General features: G+C 40.5%; 1 protein-coding gene across 1 annotated transcript in view; it reads right to left on the bottom strand.

Moving 5' to 3' along the window:
• CA10 (carbonic anhydrase 10) overlaps window positions 1–16,259 on the bottom strand; it is a 167,335-nt gene extending 151,076 nt beyond the window's left edge. The window contains exon 1 of the mRNA XM_062506418.1: window positions 16,199–16,259. Within this exon, the coding sequence (XP_062362402.1) occupies window positions 16,199–16,259 (61 nt within the window). The remainder of the gene's footprint in view (window positions 1–16,198) is intronic.
• Window positions 16,260–16,666: the final 407 nt, after the last annotated feature.

Genomic DNA, 16,666 nt, shown 5'->3' on the forward strand with positions numbered 1-16,666 from the left:
GGGATATTTTCATGTTATTTGAAACACCTTGTCCAAGAGTCTTTAACAATGCAGAAATGCTGAGCACCTAAATGTGACATGAGATCCATACTGTCACTTGTAACTAAACAACTCTGTCAGAGGGATCATTAAGCTCAATATAGACATCTTTAAAAAAAGCCCCTGTTTTGAGGCTGATAAAAGAACAAAAGCCAAGTCAAGGTCCCAGGTTCAAATAAATTCTACCCTGTAGATAACAAGCAGAAGATTCTCTTGGGGACCGTGGGAATTAAACCTAACTGTTGCCTTTCTTCAGGAACAGGGGTGTTAGGTAAGGCACAAGGGAAAGGAGGCCACATAAAACACTTGAAATATTTCAGCATCACCAGAGTTGTACCTGGGAAGGCTTTTATGGGCAAGCATCCAACTCTGTCAGCTCTTTGTTACATAGCGGATTTTATTCCACAGCTGAAGACCTTCAAAATAACAAAAGTAAGCAAAGGAAAAGCAGATTGACTTTTTGGCAGGAAGTCAATGTGCAAATACTAATGAAATAATCTCAGAAAGCAGTCAGACCCTTCAAAGGTCAACAGCAACACAGTAGAGAACTCCAGCATTTAAGTTATTAACAATTCTGTCTTCAAGGATTCTGGCAGTTTCTGTGCTCTAAGTTAAGGGTTTAAAAATTTTTTGATTTGAAAAAAGATTTGATGACTGAGCAGTCAGGGTCTCTAGATCTCTACTTCTGTGACTCTTCAGACAAAGAGACTGTCTTGTTCCTATGGCAGCTCCCAATCCAATTCCTAACTATTCAGAACCAGAACCAAAAGCAATTAGGAAACTGGACTGTCATCAATGCCCTTTCTCCTTTGTTTCTGGCAAAGTCAGAATGGAACACCCAATCTCAGTGCAATCTTCCACTACCTGCACTCTCCCTATCAATCTGCATGTTGCTCTTTTATCTGTTTCTCCACTCTTCTACTTCAACCTTCCCAACCAAATACTCTTCATTTCTCAGTAAGGGGGGGCCCCTCACTGATCTCCCCATGTCCTTCTCTCCTAACTCTGAACTCAGGATTGGATGCAAGCCAAGTCGATGATGAGGAGGAGAAAATTACCCTCAGGAATGAAAGTCAATGACCTCAAACTGCAAATGCTTTGAAATACCTTAGTAATTCACAATTAAATCAATTAATTCTGTATTAATCCTGTTTAGGGACACCATTTCTATTAACTGTATATGAAGGAACACTACCCCCACTCTTCACTGTCCCACTCTTCATTTTATCAGTGCTGGGGACTTAAAAAAAATCTATTTTTTTCTTGTTGCTGCATTAGATGGCTCCTTCATATTGCACATCTCCCTGAGTATATTGTAAATTGCCAGGAAAAAATGTGCATAGAAGGTAGACAGTCCTCTTGTCTGTGCTCAGAAATGATACTGGAGAGATTTAGATTGGTTTAATTGGATTCATTTCACTGTCTTCCAAAAAAACAAACTAAATTACTACAAACCAGGCTAACTTCATCCTAGGACTGCCTATACAGTATTTTGTAGCCTTGTATTGAAACTGATTAATTTAAAATACCCTCTTTGTTTTGACTTTGCTTTCAGATCATTAGAAAACAGAAAATCATAAACAGCAAATGCAGAATTCTAGAAGAGATTACCTATTTTTTTACTCTTTGCTGTGCCTAGTTCAAACACAAAAGGGTTTTTTTCTTTCTGTAAAAATGGCAGGGGTAGATGTCATTTCCACTTAATGCAGTACTACATTTGAGAGTCCTTATCCCTAACACAGGTCAGCTAAGAAATGAATGTGAACTAAATCCTGAACTCTCCATAAACCACGGAATCAACAATAACTTAACCTTTCTGATCCAGCAATAAAGAAATTAATACTTCTTTATTAATTAAAAATTCTTTTCTTAATAATGAAAAGCAAAGCTGAAGAGGAACAAGGAGGAAGCACCATGCTCCTGGTTATATTGATGTGTTTGGCATTGCCAGTCAGACCCCATCAGTTCCAAATCAGAGCAACCAAGAAGCCAAAGTGAGAATTCTTATCTGCTAGTTGGGTTTCTGCATCTTTCTCCCCACCAATTCAGAAACATATGGAAAGTGAATTTCACACTGGCCTGAAGCCCTTTTGACCTGCCCAGCAGAGCTTCTTCAGCACAGACACATCCAGGGTCATCCATGAACATGAACATCTCTGTATTTCATCTCAGAGCGTCATCAGTGGGCACAGAACAGCAAGAGGAGCTCAGCATTACAGAGAAAAGGACCTCAAGGCAAAGGAAAAGCAGCTCAGGTGACTCCATGGAAATGGAGGTGGCCACTAAGGGTTACAGATACACAGGTTTTATGTCCAGCATGAAGTCATTTAGATAAAAGGGAAGAGCTGCTGGCTATGACACTGCTAAAGCACAGATAACAGCAAGTATGGAAGAAACACAGAAAACATTTTACCCAATCTGTGAGAATTTGCTTTAGTTCTTTTATCAGCCTCAAAACAGGTTTGTTTTTTTTTTTTTAAGATGTCTGTGATGAGTTTAATGATCCCTTTCACAGAGTTTAGTTATAAGTGACAGTGTGGATCTCATGTCACATTTAGGTGCTCAGTATTTCTGCATTGTTCAAGACAATTAGACAAGGTGTTTAAAAATAACATGTAAATATCCCAATGCAAAAAAAAAAAAAACACTAGAAAAGGTTATTTATTTCAGAAAGGGCTGATTTGAGAACAGATTCACTACTAGTGGCCACCAGGAAAGTGTCAATTCATTTCTGATGCAGAATGAAAAATGAGGGAGATGGATGTACATACCTAGCTAAGTTAGAATCATTTCACCAATGTATTTATACTCTATAGCAACAGCTCAAAATCCACTAGTGAAAACTGCTTAGGAAGAGCACAGTAAGTTCCAGGCTTCTAAGCAATCACTACAGTAACATAGTCTGTTTCCCAACATCTTTGCAGTCCTTGGAGAGGTGTAGATGCAGATTTAATGAGCAATGCCTACCATCTGTTAATACTGCCTCCAAGAGCAACTGAGAAAAAAACAGCAATACCAAAAGTGCACGAGATGGCAGAAGCTTTAGAAAAATGGACCATCAATAATTGGGTTTTCTGTGTACGACTGCTATAAAAACAAATCCCCAAAAATGAGAAGACTACATGTTTATTTTGCTAGAGTTTCAATACTTAAGTCAATCTTGAACCTAGATTTAACCAGGCAATAAACATTCAGGTTAACACAGAAACTGAGCAAATCAGGCACATCAAAATGCCACATCCCAGGATCTGAGCCTGCAGGATGCAAGCTCTGGGCTCACTCCTTTGTTAACAAACTAGAACAGCTTTCTTGAGTTCTGCTGAGCTACATAAAGTATTGCCTATACAGGAAAGTAAGACAGTATTTCCTCATAGCTGACAGGACAAAAACTTAATTTTCTTCATCCAGTCATATACATTTCAATATTTTATTATTAATTCCTCCTTCATCAAAAAAGCTTGCCAAAAAATTCATTTAAGTGCTTTGGGTTTACTTTCACACTCCCAGTTTTATGTGACCACAATATTCAAGATGGAAGGAAAGACATAACTGGAGGTCCACAGTTCACATGCTGAGGTCTCTTTGGCCTACTTTATTTTACAAAGCTTTGTGACAAGAACAGATGTAAAAGCTCCTTGCAGTCCTTAATCAAGACATACTATTAACTGAGATAACCAGAAGGCAAAAGAATAAGCCAAGTCACCAGGGTTCAGAAATAGAGATGGTTGCATGAGATAAAGGGTTTACTTTAATCCCAGGAATTCCCTGGCAGAGTTTAAGTCAATTATAATGTTAAAGCCACGTTACCTTGCTGTATGCTAGTATAAAGATGTAGAATACATTTGTAGTAATTTAATGATCATCAAATTTTATGAAAGGCTGACCCTTTGAATCAGGAATGCATTATTTTTCAGTTATTTTAATGGGTTATTAATTTATGCGAGTTACAAAGAGAGATTACTTCCTTTTTCCAAGCACATTATTCCAAGTACAGTTAAAATGCAAAACTGTCCTTTCTTCTGTTTTATAACTTCTGCAGAGAAGACAAAGGCAAAAAGATGCTTGTTTTCATCACAGAAAGACAGGAATCAAAAGCACATTCAGAGCAAGATATAATTAGGTGATAATTCAGCCATGTTTTTTCTATCAAGGAAATAGTCACGTTGAACTTTATTTAAACACCAAAACCTTGTTGTTTAGAGACAGACTGTCAATATTTATTCAATCAAAACAAAAGTAAAACACCCCTTCTGTATGTCATGCTGACATTGTGTATGCTCACACCACTCTGGCAGGCACCAGGTACTCAGCTCCTTTCATCAAAAGGAAATAATTTTTGAAAGACTGTATTTTGCATTCTTGTAGAACTCAAAATCAAATTCTTCTTTCTTTAATTTTGCTTTTAGCATGGGGTATGGCACCGGACTGCAAACACATGAAAGGCAATAAACAATTCCAATCCATAATCTTTCATACAGAGGTGATAAATAAAGCCCAAAACACACACCACAAGTTCCCCATCCCTGTTTTTGCCTCATGTAAAGAGTTCTTAGAGATTTCATGCCCTCCAAACTCTCCCAGCCACAACCAGAGTCTGGTTTCTTCCACAGCCTATTCCCTCTGCCCTAACTTTTGCATCACCCATACTGTACTGATGAAGACCTATTAAAACTCTTATTTACAGACCCCTGCTGAAACCCCAAACCATTGCACCGTGGTGTCCAAAGTTACCTCATGTCTCAGCAGACAGATTAATTTTTTTCTTATTTTCTTCCTTTGTGCCTTTTTTTTTTAATTTGTACTTTTTTTTAACCTTGTTTTTATTTTAACCTGCACAGAAATTAAGTACTGAAAGTAAGTCCAGACATTCAGTTTCACTGTGCTAGATCTCTGGAAAAAAAGCCTGGGCCCTGGCACTCCAAATACTCTGTTGGTTTAGAAAACATAATTCTGCAAAACCTTGAACAGCCATTTTGACTTTGGCTACATCCTCAAAAATCAGTAAAACCCACCTGCAAAACAACCACCCCTGTCAATGGCAGACAGACTGAAGGGACATAAGGGCTGTTTAGGGACAGTCACACCACAAAATAAAAACAGCATTTCATTTCCACAGTTCTTATTTAGCTTCTACTAATGCCAGCTCATATATAAGCAATGTAACATTTTCTTCATCCATTTATTAGAAGTGGTACACACCCCTTGGTGTGCTATGGAACAAGGAAAAAAAAAGCACCAAGTTCACTTCCATTCAAGAACAGCCAAGATCAACCTCCAAGAGCAATAAATAATAAGATCCTGCTAACACCAACCATGAAGAAAACCAGTTAAAACCATTACCAATCCATATCTCTCAGTTACTTAACGATCTATAGGTTCAGTCAATTTAAAAGATCCAGGAGCAGGGGTTTAGTGGATTAGTAACAACAGACCATTAAGCTCTGCAGCCTCAATTTTAATCCAGCAATAACCAAAGTGATTGAAAATCACTCAGACATGTGGCTGGTAAAGCTGCTGAGCAGGGTTCTCTCCCACACCTTAATCCCCACTGCAGAGGTCACTGCACCTTTCTAATGGCACTGTTTACCAAGGCACCTCTGCTTAATGCTGAACTCTACCCTAGGCCAGCGTTTTTGGCTGAGTTAATTCCTCTGCACACTACCTCCCTGAACTAACATCTGATTCTGAAGAGTTTATTTTACGCTTCATTTCAGCCTGTATTAGCAAAGCTCTCTTTCCTGGAAAAATGTCCAAAATAAAGTTGTCTAAAACAAATACTCATTTTCTATGTAAGATTTTCAATAAACATTAGGAAGTTTAGTAGGAATTGATGACTGTCATCCTAAGCATATGCCAGGAGATTATTTCTGTACAGTTTATATAATATCACTGAAAGTTACATCCAAAAAACTTGAGTTTTAAAAATCATGCACTAGTATTACATCATATACATGCTGCTTTTAAATATAATAATGTTTTATTTCAAAGATATCAACTTCTGGAGTATCAGTGACTAGAATAAATTCTTAAGAATGACCAGTAATGTGATGATATTAAGTGATCAAGACACATTTCATCATTTAGTCCTCCACAACAGTCATCAGCATATCAGTAAAAAAGCCACTGAAAGAGACACCAATCCTTAAAAAGGATTTCAACATTTTCTCTCAGTCTGACTAAACTCTGCTCATCCAACCTAAACTCTGCTGCTTGCACAGAACTGGCACAAGGAGTCCCAAACATCCATGTAGGTACCACCAGGTCCACAGATGAGTCCCCATCCCATTGGAAATCCTCTTTATATCAGGGCTTGAGGTCAAATCAAGAGAAAAATTAAAATTTCTGCTGGGAAGAAAGTGGAACAGAAACTCACATTAAAAAAGCATTGCATATTACCACTCTCCTCTTGTAATTTCACTTTTTCATCTTCTGGTTGTGTTTACTCTTGTGGAAGGTGGTGTTTGTTTTTTTCAGGGCATCCATACAGTAAGAATTAACAAAGTACAATCAGTTTCTCTGAATTCTGACTGTACAGTTTCTCTTGCTGTGTGATCACCCCAGAAAAGTCTGCATCTTTGCTTTACCCCACAAAGAACTGAGATTATTTTACCCAGATAAAAACCTGCTTTCTGTACAACTGTAGAATTTAAAGAATTATTATGAATATTTTGCTCAATTTAGCTGGACTTTTCCAAAGATTTTGTATTATTCATGTATTATAACACTGCTACTCCTTGCTTCAGCACTTCAGCACATCCTTAATCTAAGTTGTTTTATACCATGACATGCTAAGACTCAGATTCAACAGAACACTTAAACATGTCTTCTAAGTTTTGCATTTTGCTGAATCTGGCTGTTAATATATCAAAATAAAATGTAAAGAGCATGACTTGGTTTTTAGCTTGCAAGTATGGAAACATGCTACCTAATACACTAAATCATATTATTTATTACTCTGTTTTCCATCCTGTTTCACAGCGAGCTAAATAGCTGTGACACGAGAGCAAAGGTGTAATTACAGACTCACAAAGATGAATTGTTAAAAACTTGGAGAGAGTGCTAGGGGAGCTTCTGAAGATAAAAATTAGGCATTGCTGATAACTTTAAATTCCAGCTGGAGTTACTGCCACATGTACCCTCATGACTGTCTGGGCAAGTAAGAGCAGACTGTGGAGCCCTTGTAGATTACTTTGTTTTCCATCAGGTACAAAAATCAGTATGACAATAAGATAGTGCTTATAAATATGAATTTGAACCACCAAAAGAAAAAAAAACAAAACACCACCAAAAGAAAACCAAACCAAACCAAACCAAAACCAAAAAACAAAACAAAACAAAAAAACCACCTCACAAATGTTGAATCCAGGTGAATACAATGCAAAATAAAAAAGTGGAGGAGTTCAGACATGATGGGTAAAATGCCCAGGGGTGAGGTCTCACCTCTCAAAACTAATTCATGCATATGCTCACAGTATAGTCAAGAATTCCAGCAGTACAGAAAGGAACCTGTTGGGCTGCTGAGAGCAAATTTCAAAGAGAAAAATTTAGGACCAAAATCTCTGGTGCCCTTCACTGTGTGTTGCCACCTACACCCACACTGAGGGGATGTGAAACACGAGGCAGGAAAGTGCTGCACTTGGAGGAACCCACTCATTACTCACAGCCCAAACAGAACCAGGAAAAGGCCAACTGAGTGAATTTTAATAATTCAAACACAATTTAAATAAAGCACATTTATGGAGGAACCTTGTCTGGATCTGAATTTTCCCTTAATATCACACTAACTCCTGGAAATGAATTTGAGATAAATTCTGATGGATTTAATTCTTATGTATACCATACCTGTATCTCACATTAACTTCATTTCATGCATGATGAGGAGAAAGAACACCTGGTAGGAAGGCAGAGAGAGAAGGAGGATCCAGCCCATGAGGGACACACCAGGGACCTTCTGCAACCCTAACCCTGACCACAAACACGGGCTAAGAGCAATCCTTGTGTTACAGGGCACAAATGACACTCAAAATGCACTGCAGCTACTCAAGGTCTTGCTGACTGACTTTCCACATGATATTTTACCTGAGCTTCTCCATCTGTGAAAGTGTGGCCAACACTGTTCCCTGCAAAATGCTCCAAGTTCTGACACCAAAGTTTTTTTATTTTTTGCTTTTATTTTTAGCCGAAATATAATGCAAAGCTTTTTCATTCATACCTTTCATTCTTAGAAAAACCAGGACAAGCAGTCCCATTCAGAGAACGCTCCTGTCAATGTTTCCACACTCCCCAGCAGTGCCATTAGGACCAGCTCAGGGTCACTCAAACCCCTTTCCCTTCCAGCAGTGCCATTGGGACCAGCTCAGGGTCACTCAAACCCCTTTCCCTTCCAGCAGTGCCATTAGGACCAGCACGGGGTCACTCAAACCCCCTTCCCTTCCAGCAGTGCCATTAGGACCAGCATGGGGTCACTCAAACCCCTTTCCCTTCCAGCAGTGCCATTAGGACCAGCATGGGGTCACTCAAACCCCTTTCCCTTCCAGCAGTGCCACTGGGACCAGCTCAGGGTCACTCAAACCCCTTTCCCTTCCAGCAGTGCCATTAGGACCAGCATGGGGTCACTCAAACCCCTTTCCCTTCCAGCAGTGCCACTGGGACCAGCTCAGGGTCACTCAAACCCCTTTCCCTTCCAGCAGCAGCAGCCCTTCCCTTCCCCAACTGCAGCTTCCCACATGGGAAATAGGTCACAACCCCAAGTCATGTAGCATTCCACTGATGTAGAAATTAATAGCTCATTCTGCATAACATTTCACTCCCAGGAGTGCTACTGAAGTACTGTGATCCTTTTTTACCAGCAGGTACAAATTTTCAGCACCACATTTTTCCTGAAGTTTCTCTTCTCTGCCATGATGGCAAATGCAAGTTAATGCTCTTTCTAGCAGCTCAAGAATGTCACATTGCCAAATAAACTTCAGCTGTGGCAGCAGGAACCCTTCCTGACTGCTCCCTTGGCTCCCCAAACACCATCCTACAGGGTTTGCTGGAGGACACAGCCACCTCAACATCACTTCAAACTCTTGTTTTCCATGCTCACACGTACAAAAGACCCATTATCTTTTTCTTTTAGCATTAATAATCCATAGGAGTCCTGCTGGAAAAGCAAAAAATCCTTTTAGGATTATTCCTGAAGCAGAACAAGGCTCTATAGTAGTTAACAGCAGGAAGGAACTTTAATTGGAAACAACCCACAAAAATGACAAGAAGATGATTTTTCAGAAACCACGTTTCCCTCTAAATTCATCTACTCAAATGCTATTTCCAAAACATAGAGATGTCAACACATTTAGAGGGGGGAAAAAAAGGATAATGTTGCTTAGCTGCCTCCTCCATGCATGTGCTTAGAAGCCACTTTGGTCAAGCCAATGCACGATTCTTTCCATTCCATACTTAAAGCTTCACCAAGTTAAGGACTAATGGTAAAGGGAGGAAAAGAGACTGTATGTGAAAAAGTGCATCCTAATTAGTTATTTGTGGCTTACAGCTGCTGTGGTATTTTTCTTTATTTTCTTAACAATATCAGAAAAGTCAAAACTGTGGCGCATTCAAGTTTAATGCTATTTTCCCTACAGAAATACAAATGTTAAGAGATTCATGAATTCAAACCAGAATACATACATCTGAGAATGAAAAGTAGCTCTTCTCTATAGTTCTGATCCCTGATTTCAGAATGCAATATATGTGGAAACTGGTCACCTTCCATTTACCAAGATGAGTAAAGTAAATTAAATATTATGGGGCTGTGGTCCTGAAGGGCTTTACCTGGCAGTCTGCAGGAGCACAGACACCTGCCATCTAAAGCTTTTCTCATGTTGACACTTCACCTTTTTGCAATTTTTAAGGCCCAAGTCTCAACACCACAGCCCTTTGGTAACATTTTTGGGAGTTGTAAGGACTTTTAGGGTGGATGTAAATCTAGGTTACCTTTACTTCAATTGTCACCTGCTAAGCACTACATGACAACTTTTGCAATACTGCCAAATTGAAGTCTGCACTTATGAACAGCCATGTGCATGAATGAGGCACTACATCAGCAGAAAGGCAGTGTGCAGGAGAGAGGTCTACAATGTTCCAGCCCTGCATTTTCATGACAATAATAACTTGCTATTTTATATGCAAGAAATTCTATTTAAAAACCCTTTTAAAAACCTACAGAAGTTGGCAGCTTTTTAACTCTCAGTGGTTAAACCAACAATAAAATACTCTACTACTTTGAATTCAACTATAAAATAGCTTTGTCTGTAAAGCCTCCCCTCTCTCAAGTGCCAGACTATTGCCCTTTAAAAAAATACTTTTTTCCATTTATTTACCAATAATGTTTTAATTCATTTACCACAGTGCAATTTTTTTTTATGCTAACTGACATTGTCCTCTGTATGGGCAGGTACTTTTGTACTTTCTGATGGCATCACAATGGAAATGCAGTCCCACTGCACAGTGTTACCTCTCAACCAGTCAGTTACAATTTGATCACTATTTCTAATTCCTCCCAATATGGTGTGAAGATATAAACAAGACAGGAGCAAAATAACACTTATCACAGCATTTCAGTATTGTCCATAACTTGCTGTCACCTAGTTTTGTCTGCTGCTTGAGCTGGTAATGAGATAATGCTGGACCAGTTTTATATAGATCTCTATTAACAGCCCAGATGGGCCAACCAGCCCCTCCAGTCTTTGCCGTGTTAAGCTTAACCATGAACAATCAGCAAGGATGAAAACAGCAACTTCCTCCTCAGCTAAATCACCATCTTTCAACCACCAAAAAAAAAAAAAAAAAAAAGTGATACTTTGACCAACAGCAACAGAGGAAAAACCAGTCTTTTAGAGAAAGCAGGAATTCCTTGTTCATTCATATGCAGGGAATATTCAAAATGTAAATGGAAAGCCATTTCAATCCTTGCTGTATTTAAAATCTAGCTGTTGTAGAATTAAAAACTGAGAACTTCCCAAAAATGTCAAGGGCAAAATCCCCCAGTAGCCTCAGTTGCATTTTAAAGAACAGCCTTAAACTGAGAGTGCTTAATTTGACTTGGGTTTGATTCCTGATTTTAATCATTTTGTCTTGGAGGCTTGGTATTGGATTACAATGAGGCAACACAAGGTGAAGAGGTTTGAAAACTGGGTATTTACATCACTGAGATTTGGAAAAGAATAGCAGCAATAAGCAGTTTCTTTCCACAAGTTTATTGGCTGGAAAATAGCTCAGCATATGTGCAAAAACTATTTATAAACATTCCTTTCTACTACCTTAACATAAGCTAAAAATATGTGTGTTGTTCCGGCACTTAGCACCTATCTGGTCACATTCTAGCTGTGAAACAAACAATAAAAATAAATTAAATAAAAAATACAAGACACGCACACACAAAAAAAAAAAAAAAAAAAGCAAAACCAGACATTTATAAGAGACTGCAAAAGCTATTTCCATAGAATTTTCAAGCAGAAACATCTTCACATCTTTTGAGAAGGTGGAAAAAAAATCTCTAAAGTGAGAAAGCATTCCAGGGCTGAGGAACTCAAGAGTCTCTGGCTCCAACCTATGGCCCCTCCATTCTGTCCATGTGAGCAGGCAGACTGTAGATTTTCAGTACCATCAACAAACTCCATGCAGGCATGAAGGTTTTGCAGACTTGAGGCTCTGGAGATGGTATTAAAGCAGGAAAAAATACTGTAATGGGTGCAGTTCTTAGTTACCAGAAACGTCTACACGTTGCACCTTCCTGTATTCCTAGAGTTCACTTTTATGTATATATATATATATATATGTATATCTGTGCTGTGAATAATTCTTTCCCCTAAAATATTACATATCTTACTTAAAAGTGACAGAAAAGGCTATTTCTGTGACATTATTTGAGGATAATTAACATGTTTCCAACATTTTTGTCCTAATATAATGGATCATTCACTGTTCTGATGTCGGACAATTAGAGCTCTGGTATTCCTTTGGTCTACAAGAGTACTTCTGCTTGAATTATCTCAGCTTGTGTGATGCAATGAGGAGTTATGAGACCTTGCAGATGATGATTCAGCAGGTAATTCCAGCCCTGGCAGAATTTACAGTTCCTATAGGGCATCCTTGTGTTATGCCAGGTAATAAGAGCTCAGAGACTGCAGAAGCAGCAAGACAGAAAATGAAGTGCAAATGTGCTTCAAATCCAGCTGAAGTCCTCCCTGCCAGGAGATGCCACATCAGATGCTCAATGCACAATAGAATTCCTGGAGAGATGAGGGGTTTTTCACCATCTCAGTTGTTCATCATACATGATTTATGGCACTTGTGTGCTGCCAAACAGGCCACAGAAGTTGCAACATAAAAGGGATTTGGACCCATGTGCCTTGACAACATGGCAGAGGATGAGAATACTTCCAAAAAAACAAGACAGCTTTCATCCATATTACTTCCCAGAAGCCAAACTATGGTAGTATATCAATTCATAGGAAGGCACAAATACGCTGAGTTATAAAGAAATTTTATAAATAATTTCAGTGATGTATTAAGAGAAAATGTACGTAGAAACCTTCTTAATCAATACCCACGACAGCTTCATTTTCTTGTTTAACCAAGAGTCTTGCAGAATTTTGAAAACAACTTCCTAGTTTTTTTTCCTTGAAATTAATTGTTAATATCTAAATTCCCAAAAAAGCCCTTCCTCATGGTTCATACAAATGACTGGAAGCAAAGGTGACAGCCACATGAGAACACTGATGCTAATTCATCTTTGGTGGTGTTATAACTCAGGAAGGAAATTCTGGACATCACACAACAACTATTATCTTCTCTGTATAAAATCAGTATAATCCCTGTGCCAGGAGTATCTGCACCTTCAAAGGAACATCTAGTGAGGGTTTATTCCAACATTCTGCCTACAGGACATCTTCACCTCCTCTGCTCCGTGCTCCTTCTGTGCTGAACAGCATCATTAAAAGGACAAAACCTCTAAAGTCATAACAAAGATCTCATAACTGTTTTTTCTCAGAAACTACAACTCAAAGGAATAAATACGACTGAAGGAAAACACGGGTAAAACAAGGATTTTCATTTCTGTCTGAAGTACAGAAATGGTTTTCGTGATCTTTCAGCCTGCTTGTACTTCACATTTGCATCTGCATGAGGAAACTAGACTCTCTCCTGAAAAAAAAAGAGAATCTGTACTCCAAGTGGCAAAAGCCTTAATTCAGTATGCCAAGAAAACAAAAACATTCAGTTCACAGAGTTCACAGAAAAATTATTTCCCAAACACATGGAAAAGCCAGTAATTTAAAAAAACAAAATCAGTTTCTAAATCTCAGTATAATTTCTTCCAAATCAATCTGTCATACACCCAAGTAACTGACTGATAAAAAATGTTAAGTATAAAATATTTTGAAAATATACACCTCTTTTTAATAGATTACTTTCCAGATACTAAGTCTCCAAGAAATTCATGAATGTGACAGACATGAAAAATTGTATAACTTCATAATTACTTATTTTAAATAAGAAACACAGCGCAAGTGCTACATTCAGCATAATTTATACCTAAATGTTATGCAAATACACAGCAAAAGATGAAACGCTGAACCTGTGTTTAATAAGTTTATTAATAATGATTAAAGAATTTAATAGTCTGTTCAATTCAGGGAATGCCATTACTCCTTTGAAGAGCAGCCCCTAATATGCCCTAACCCAAATAACCACTGGAATGAGCAGGAGGAAGAGCACAGGTTTAAACAGACACCGAATCAAGCATTTGCTGATGCTCAGGAAAGATCCACGTACAGCAGACCTGTCTTGAGTCTTCACTGCTGAAACAACTGAATGAGTAAGGAAGGGAAAAAAAAAAAAAAAGCAAATAAATACTGCCACACTCCTTAAGTCACATCCCAGTCATTTGCAGCACTAGTGCTCAACTAGTGGGTTTTTAAAGTAGCATGCTGAATGAATGCCCGGTGCTGAAGTGCTAAAACACAGCGTGTCTGCAATCCTGTGCTGAGGCAATCCCTCAACACTTCACCACATCTCCTATTTGCACTCTTATCCAGACATCCCAGCTAGGTAATTTGCTACAAAACCCAGCGTAAAAAGGATGGCAGAGGCAACATAGAGAGTGTTAGTGCCTAGTCAGGTATCTACAGATCTTAATCCTTTTTAAGCAAGATAACAGATAGCGAGGATTCCCGGAAAAAAAATAAAAATCCCTGGGAAGAAGAAAAAAAGAAAACAAGGCTGAAGCATGTATACATCCTCTGTGTGGTGAAAATTACCTGAAACCACCACAGCTTTAACCACGCAGCAGAAGCATCCCACCATACCCTTATTCCCTGTATTCCCAAAAAAAAAAAAAAAGAGAGAAAAAGCAAGCAGGTGCACAGTATCAGGTACAAGTGCTAGAGGGAGATGGAGAGCGGCGGGAGCCCCTGCAGGACTGATCCCCTGCTTCACACGCCTGGGCTGCCCTGACTGAAGAGAGGAAAGGAGGGCAGGAGCTCCGGGAATGCACGGCACAGGCAGCTGCACAGAATGGGACAGCTTCCTTCTGTCTCGGGATATTACTGTCACAATGGCCACAGAGCCACGAGCTGCAGCCTGCCATTGTCACCGTGGTACCTGAAGCAGCACCTGGTTTGAGCAGCACTGGACAGGTGGCACACCAGGCTGAGCTGAATAGAGAAGTGTGAGATTTCAGTGACAAGAGGCAGCAGGTTTTGCCGTTCTAAAAAGCAAGAGGGTGAATGTTTCTGATGTACCAATGGGCACGAGTGGAAGGTCAGCCCGCGGTGCTGGCAGTGTCACCCGGGTGCCCGGTGGCAGATGGTGCCAGTTTCGGGGGGGATAAAAGGAAAGGTGCCGCACACCGTGGGCCGACAGCAATGCCGTCTGCTCGGGAATAAAGGAGCTTTGGGGCAGGTGCAGGCAGGACAAATTAACAGGGCCGAGCCCCCAGCGTTCGCGTGTGCCCAGCCCGGGGGCTGGAAGGGTGGATGAACCGGGGGGCGCTGCAGGAAGCACGGTGGGGCTCACAGCTGCCAGGGGGATGCTGCAGGTGCTGCTGCGGCTGGGACACAGCCCAGGCCGACCCCTGCATGGCCCCAGGACAGCTCTGGAGCTGCCTCTCCCTACGGACGTGTCCAGCAGGACCCTGCATCTCCCGCCAGCAGCGCCTTGTTCGTGCTGCTCGTGTTCCCATTTCTGGACTTACGCAATGGCTGGAGGGCAGAGGCAGCTGCGGCACCTGGAGCAGTGGGAGATGCAGGCAGCCTGCATCCCCACGGGGCTCCCTGGAGTGTCCCAAACTAGGAACCGGCCGCCTCACTGCTCCTGCCTCCCACAACCTAATCATTACAGCATGACCAACAAGAAAAATTAACAAGCGAGCCAGGGCTTTTGCAGTCAAAGCGACTGTTTTCCCCAAGAATAAATTGCTCAAAATCCTTTACGCTAGACACCTAGCCGTGCCTGTTCATTAATTGGACAAGCTCTGGTGACAACTGGAATGACCTGGCTTTCCACAAACTGAAGGGAGAGAGATCTTTGCAAGCTTAAAATAAAGCTGGAAATCCCAGCAACCACGGAGCTCTCTGAATGTTTTTTTTTTTAAATAAAGAAAAAAAAAAACAAAACATTTTCAGAGCACAGACATAGTAAAGCTCATTTTAAAAGCAGAGGCACATTCTTTACTGTTGTCCCTCCCTTTGCAGACCCTGAACTGTGGCACCAGAACATGACAACTCCATCGACAAACCACAAACCCTTCAGGATCTGCACCTCAGCCAAGTTTAAGAACTTCAAGAGATACGAAATTCTGGGATCACGGCAATGTTGCAGGTAATTATCACTATCAGGTACACTGAGAATAAAAGCATCTCCTTTATCAGTACACCGTGTTGTCTATTGCAACCAAGGAATGATAATTAAGACACGCATACTGGAATTAATGGGGAGAGGGAAGTGATGAGAGTCGATTTCTGTCACAGCCCACTCACAGAGCATCATTCACAGATTTTTCAGCTACAGTTTTGATCTGGATTTAACTGTTCCTCTTTGCCCCTTAATTAAGGGGACGTCTGGGAACCCTGTGCAGTATCTCCCCGACTCCCTCGCCCTTTCTGTGCTTGCTGCATACCTGAAATGCAGACGATGAAATTCGCTTGCAGAAGAAAAAGCACCTCCCAAACAATTTCCATCCTCCGATTCTCATGCCAAGTGCATCCCTCGGCGAAAAAAAATAACAAAGATCAATATCGCAGTTTGAACGATCCCAGCAAATTTCCTTTCGGACTTGCAGACTGTATTCCCCAGATGTGCTGACAACACATGTCCGAGCTCTCTCTCCGAACGGCTCAAGGGAGATCCCTTCCCTTCCTTCGCCCTCCAAAAAAGACCACGAAGCCAACTGCCAGCACCGGGCTCTTCCTCCTCGAGCGAGAAAAAATTCCACCAGGTTTCCCAACACGACATAGACAACAAACCCCAACCGATGCGATATCCGGAGAGTCTCTATTCCAAGGGCGGCCAGGCGCGAGTTAACCCCAAAACTCCGCGCACGTCTCAGCGGGGCAGTGCCGGCATGCCGGGCAGGGAGGCGGCGGAG

The sequence above is a fragment of the Cinclus cinclus genome, chromosome 20 (assembly GCF_963662255.1).
Source record: "Cinclus cinclus chromosome 20, bCinCin1.1, whole genome shotgun sequence".
In the NCBI taxonomy this organism is placed as follows: domain Eukaryota; kingdom Metazoa; phylum Chordata; class Aves; order Passeriformes; family Cinclidae; genus Cinclus; species Cinclus cinclus.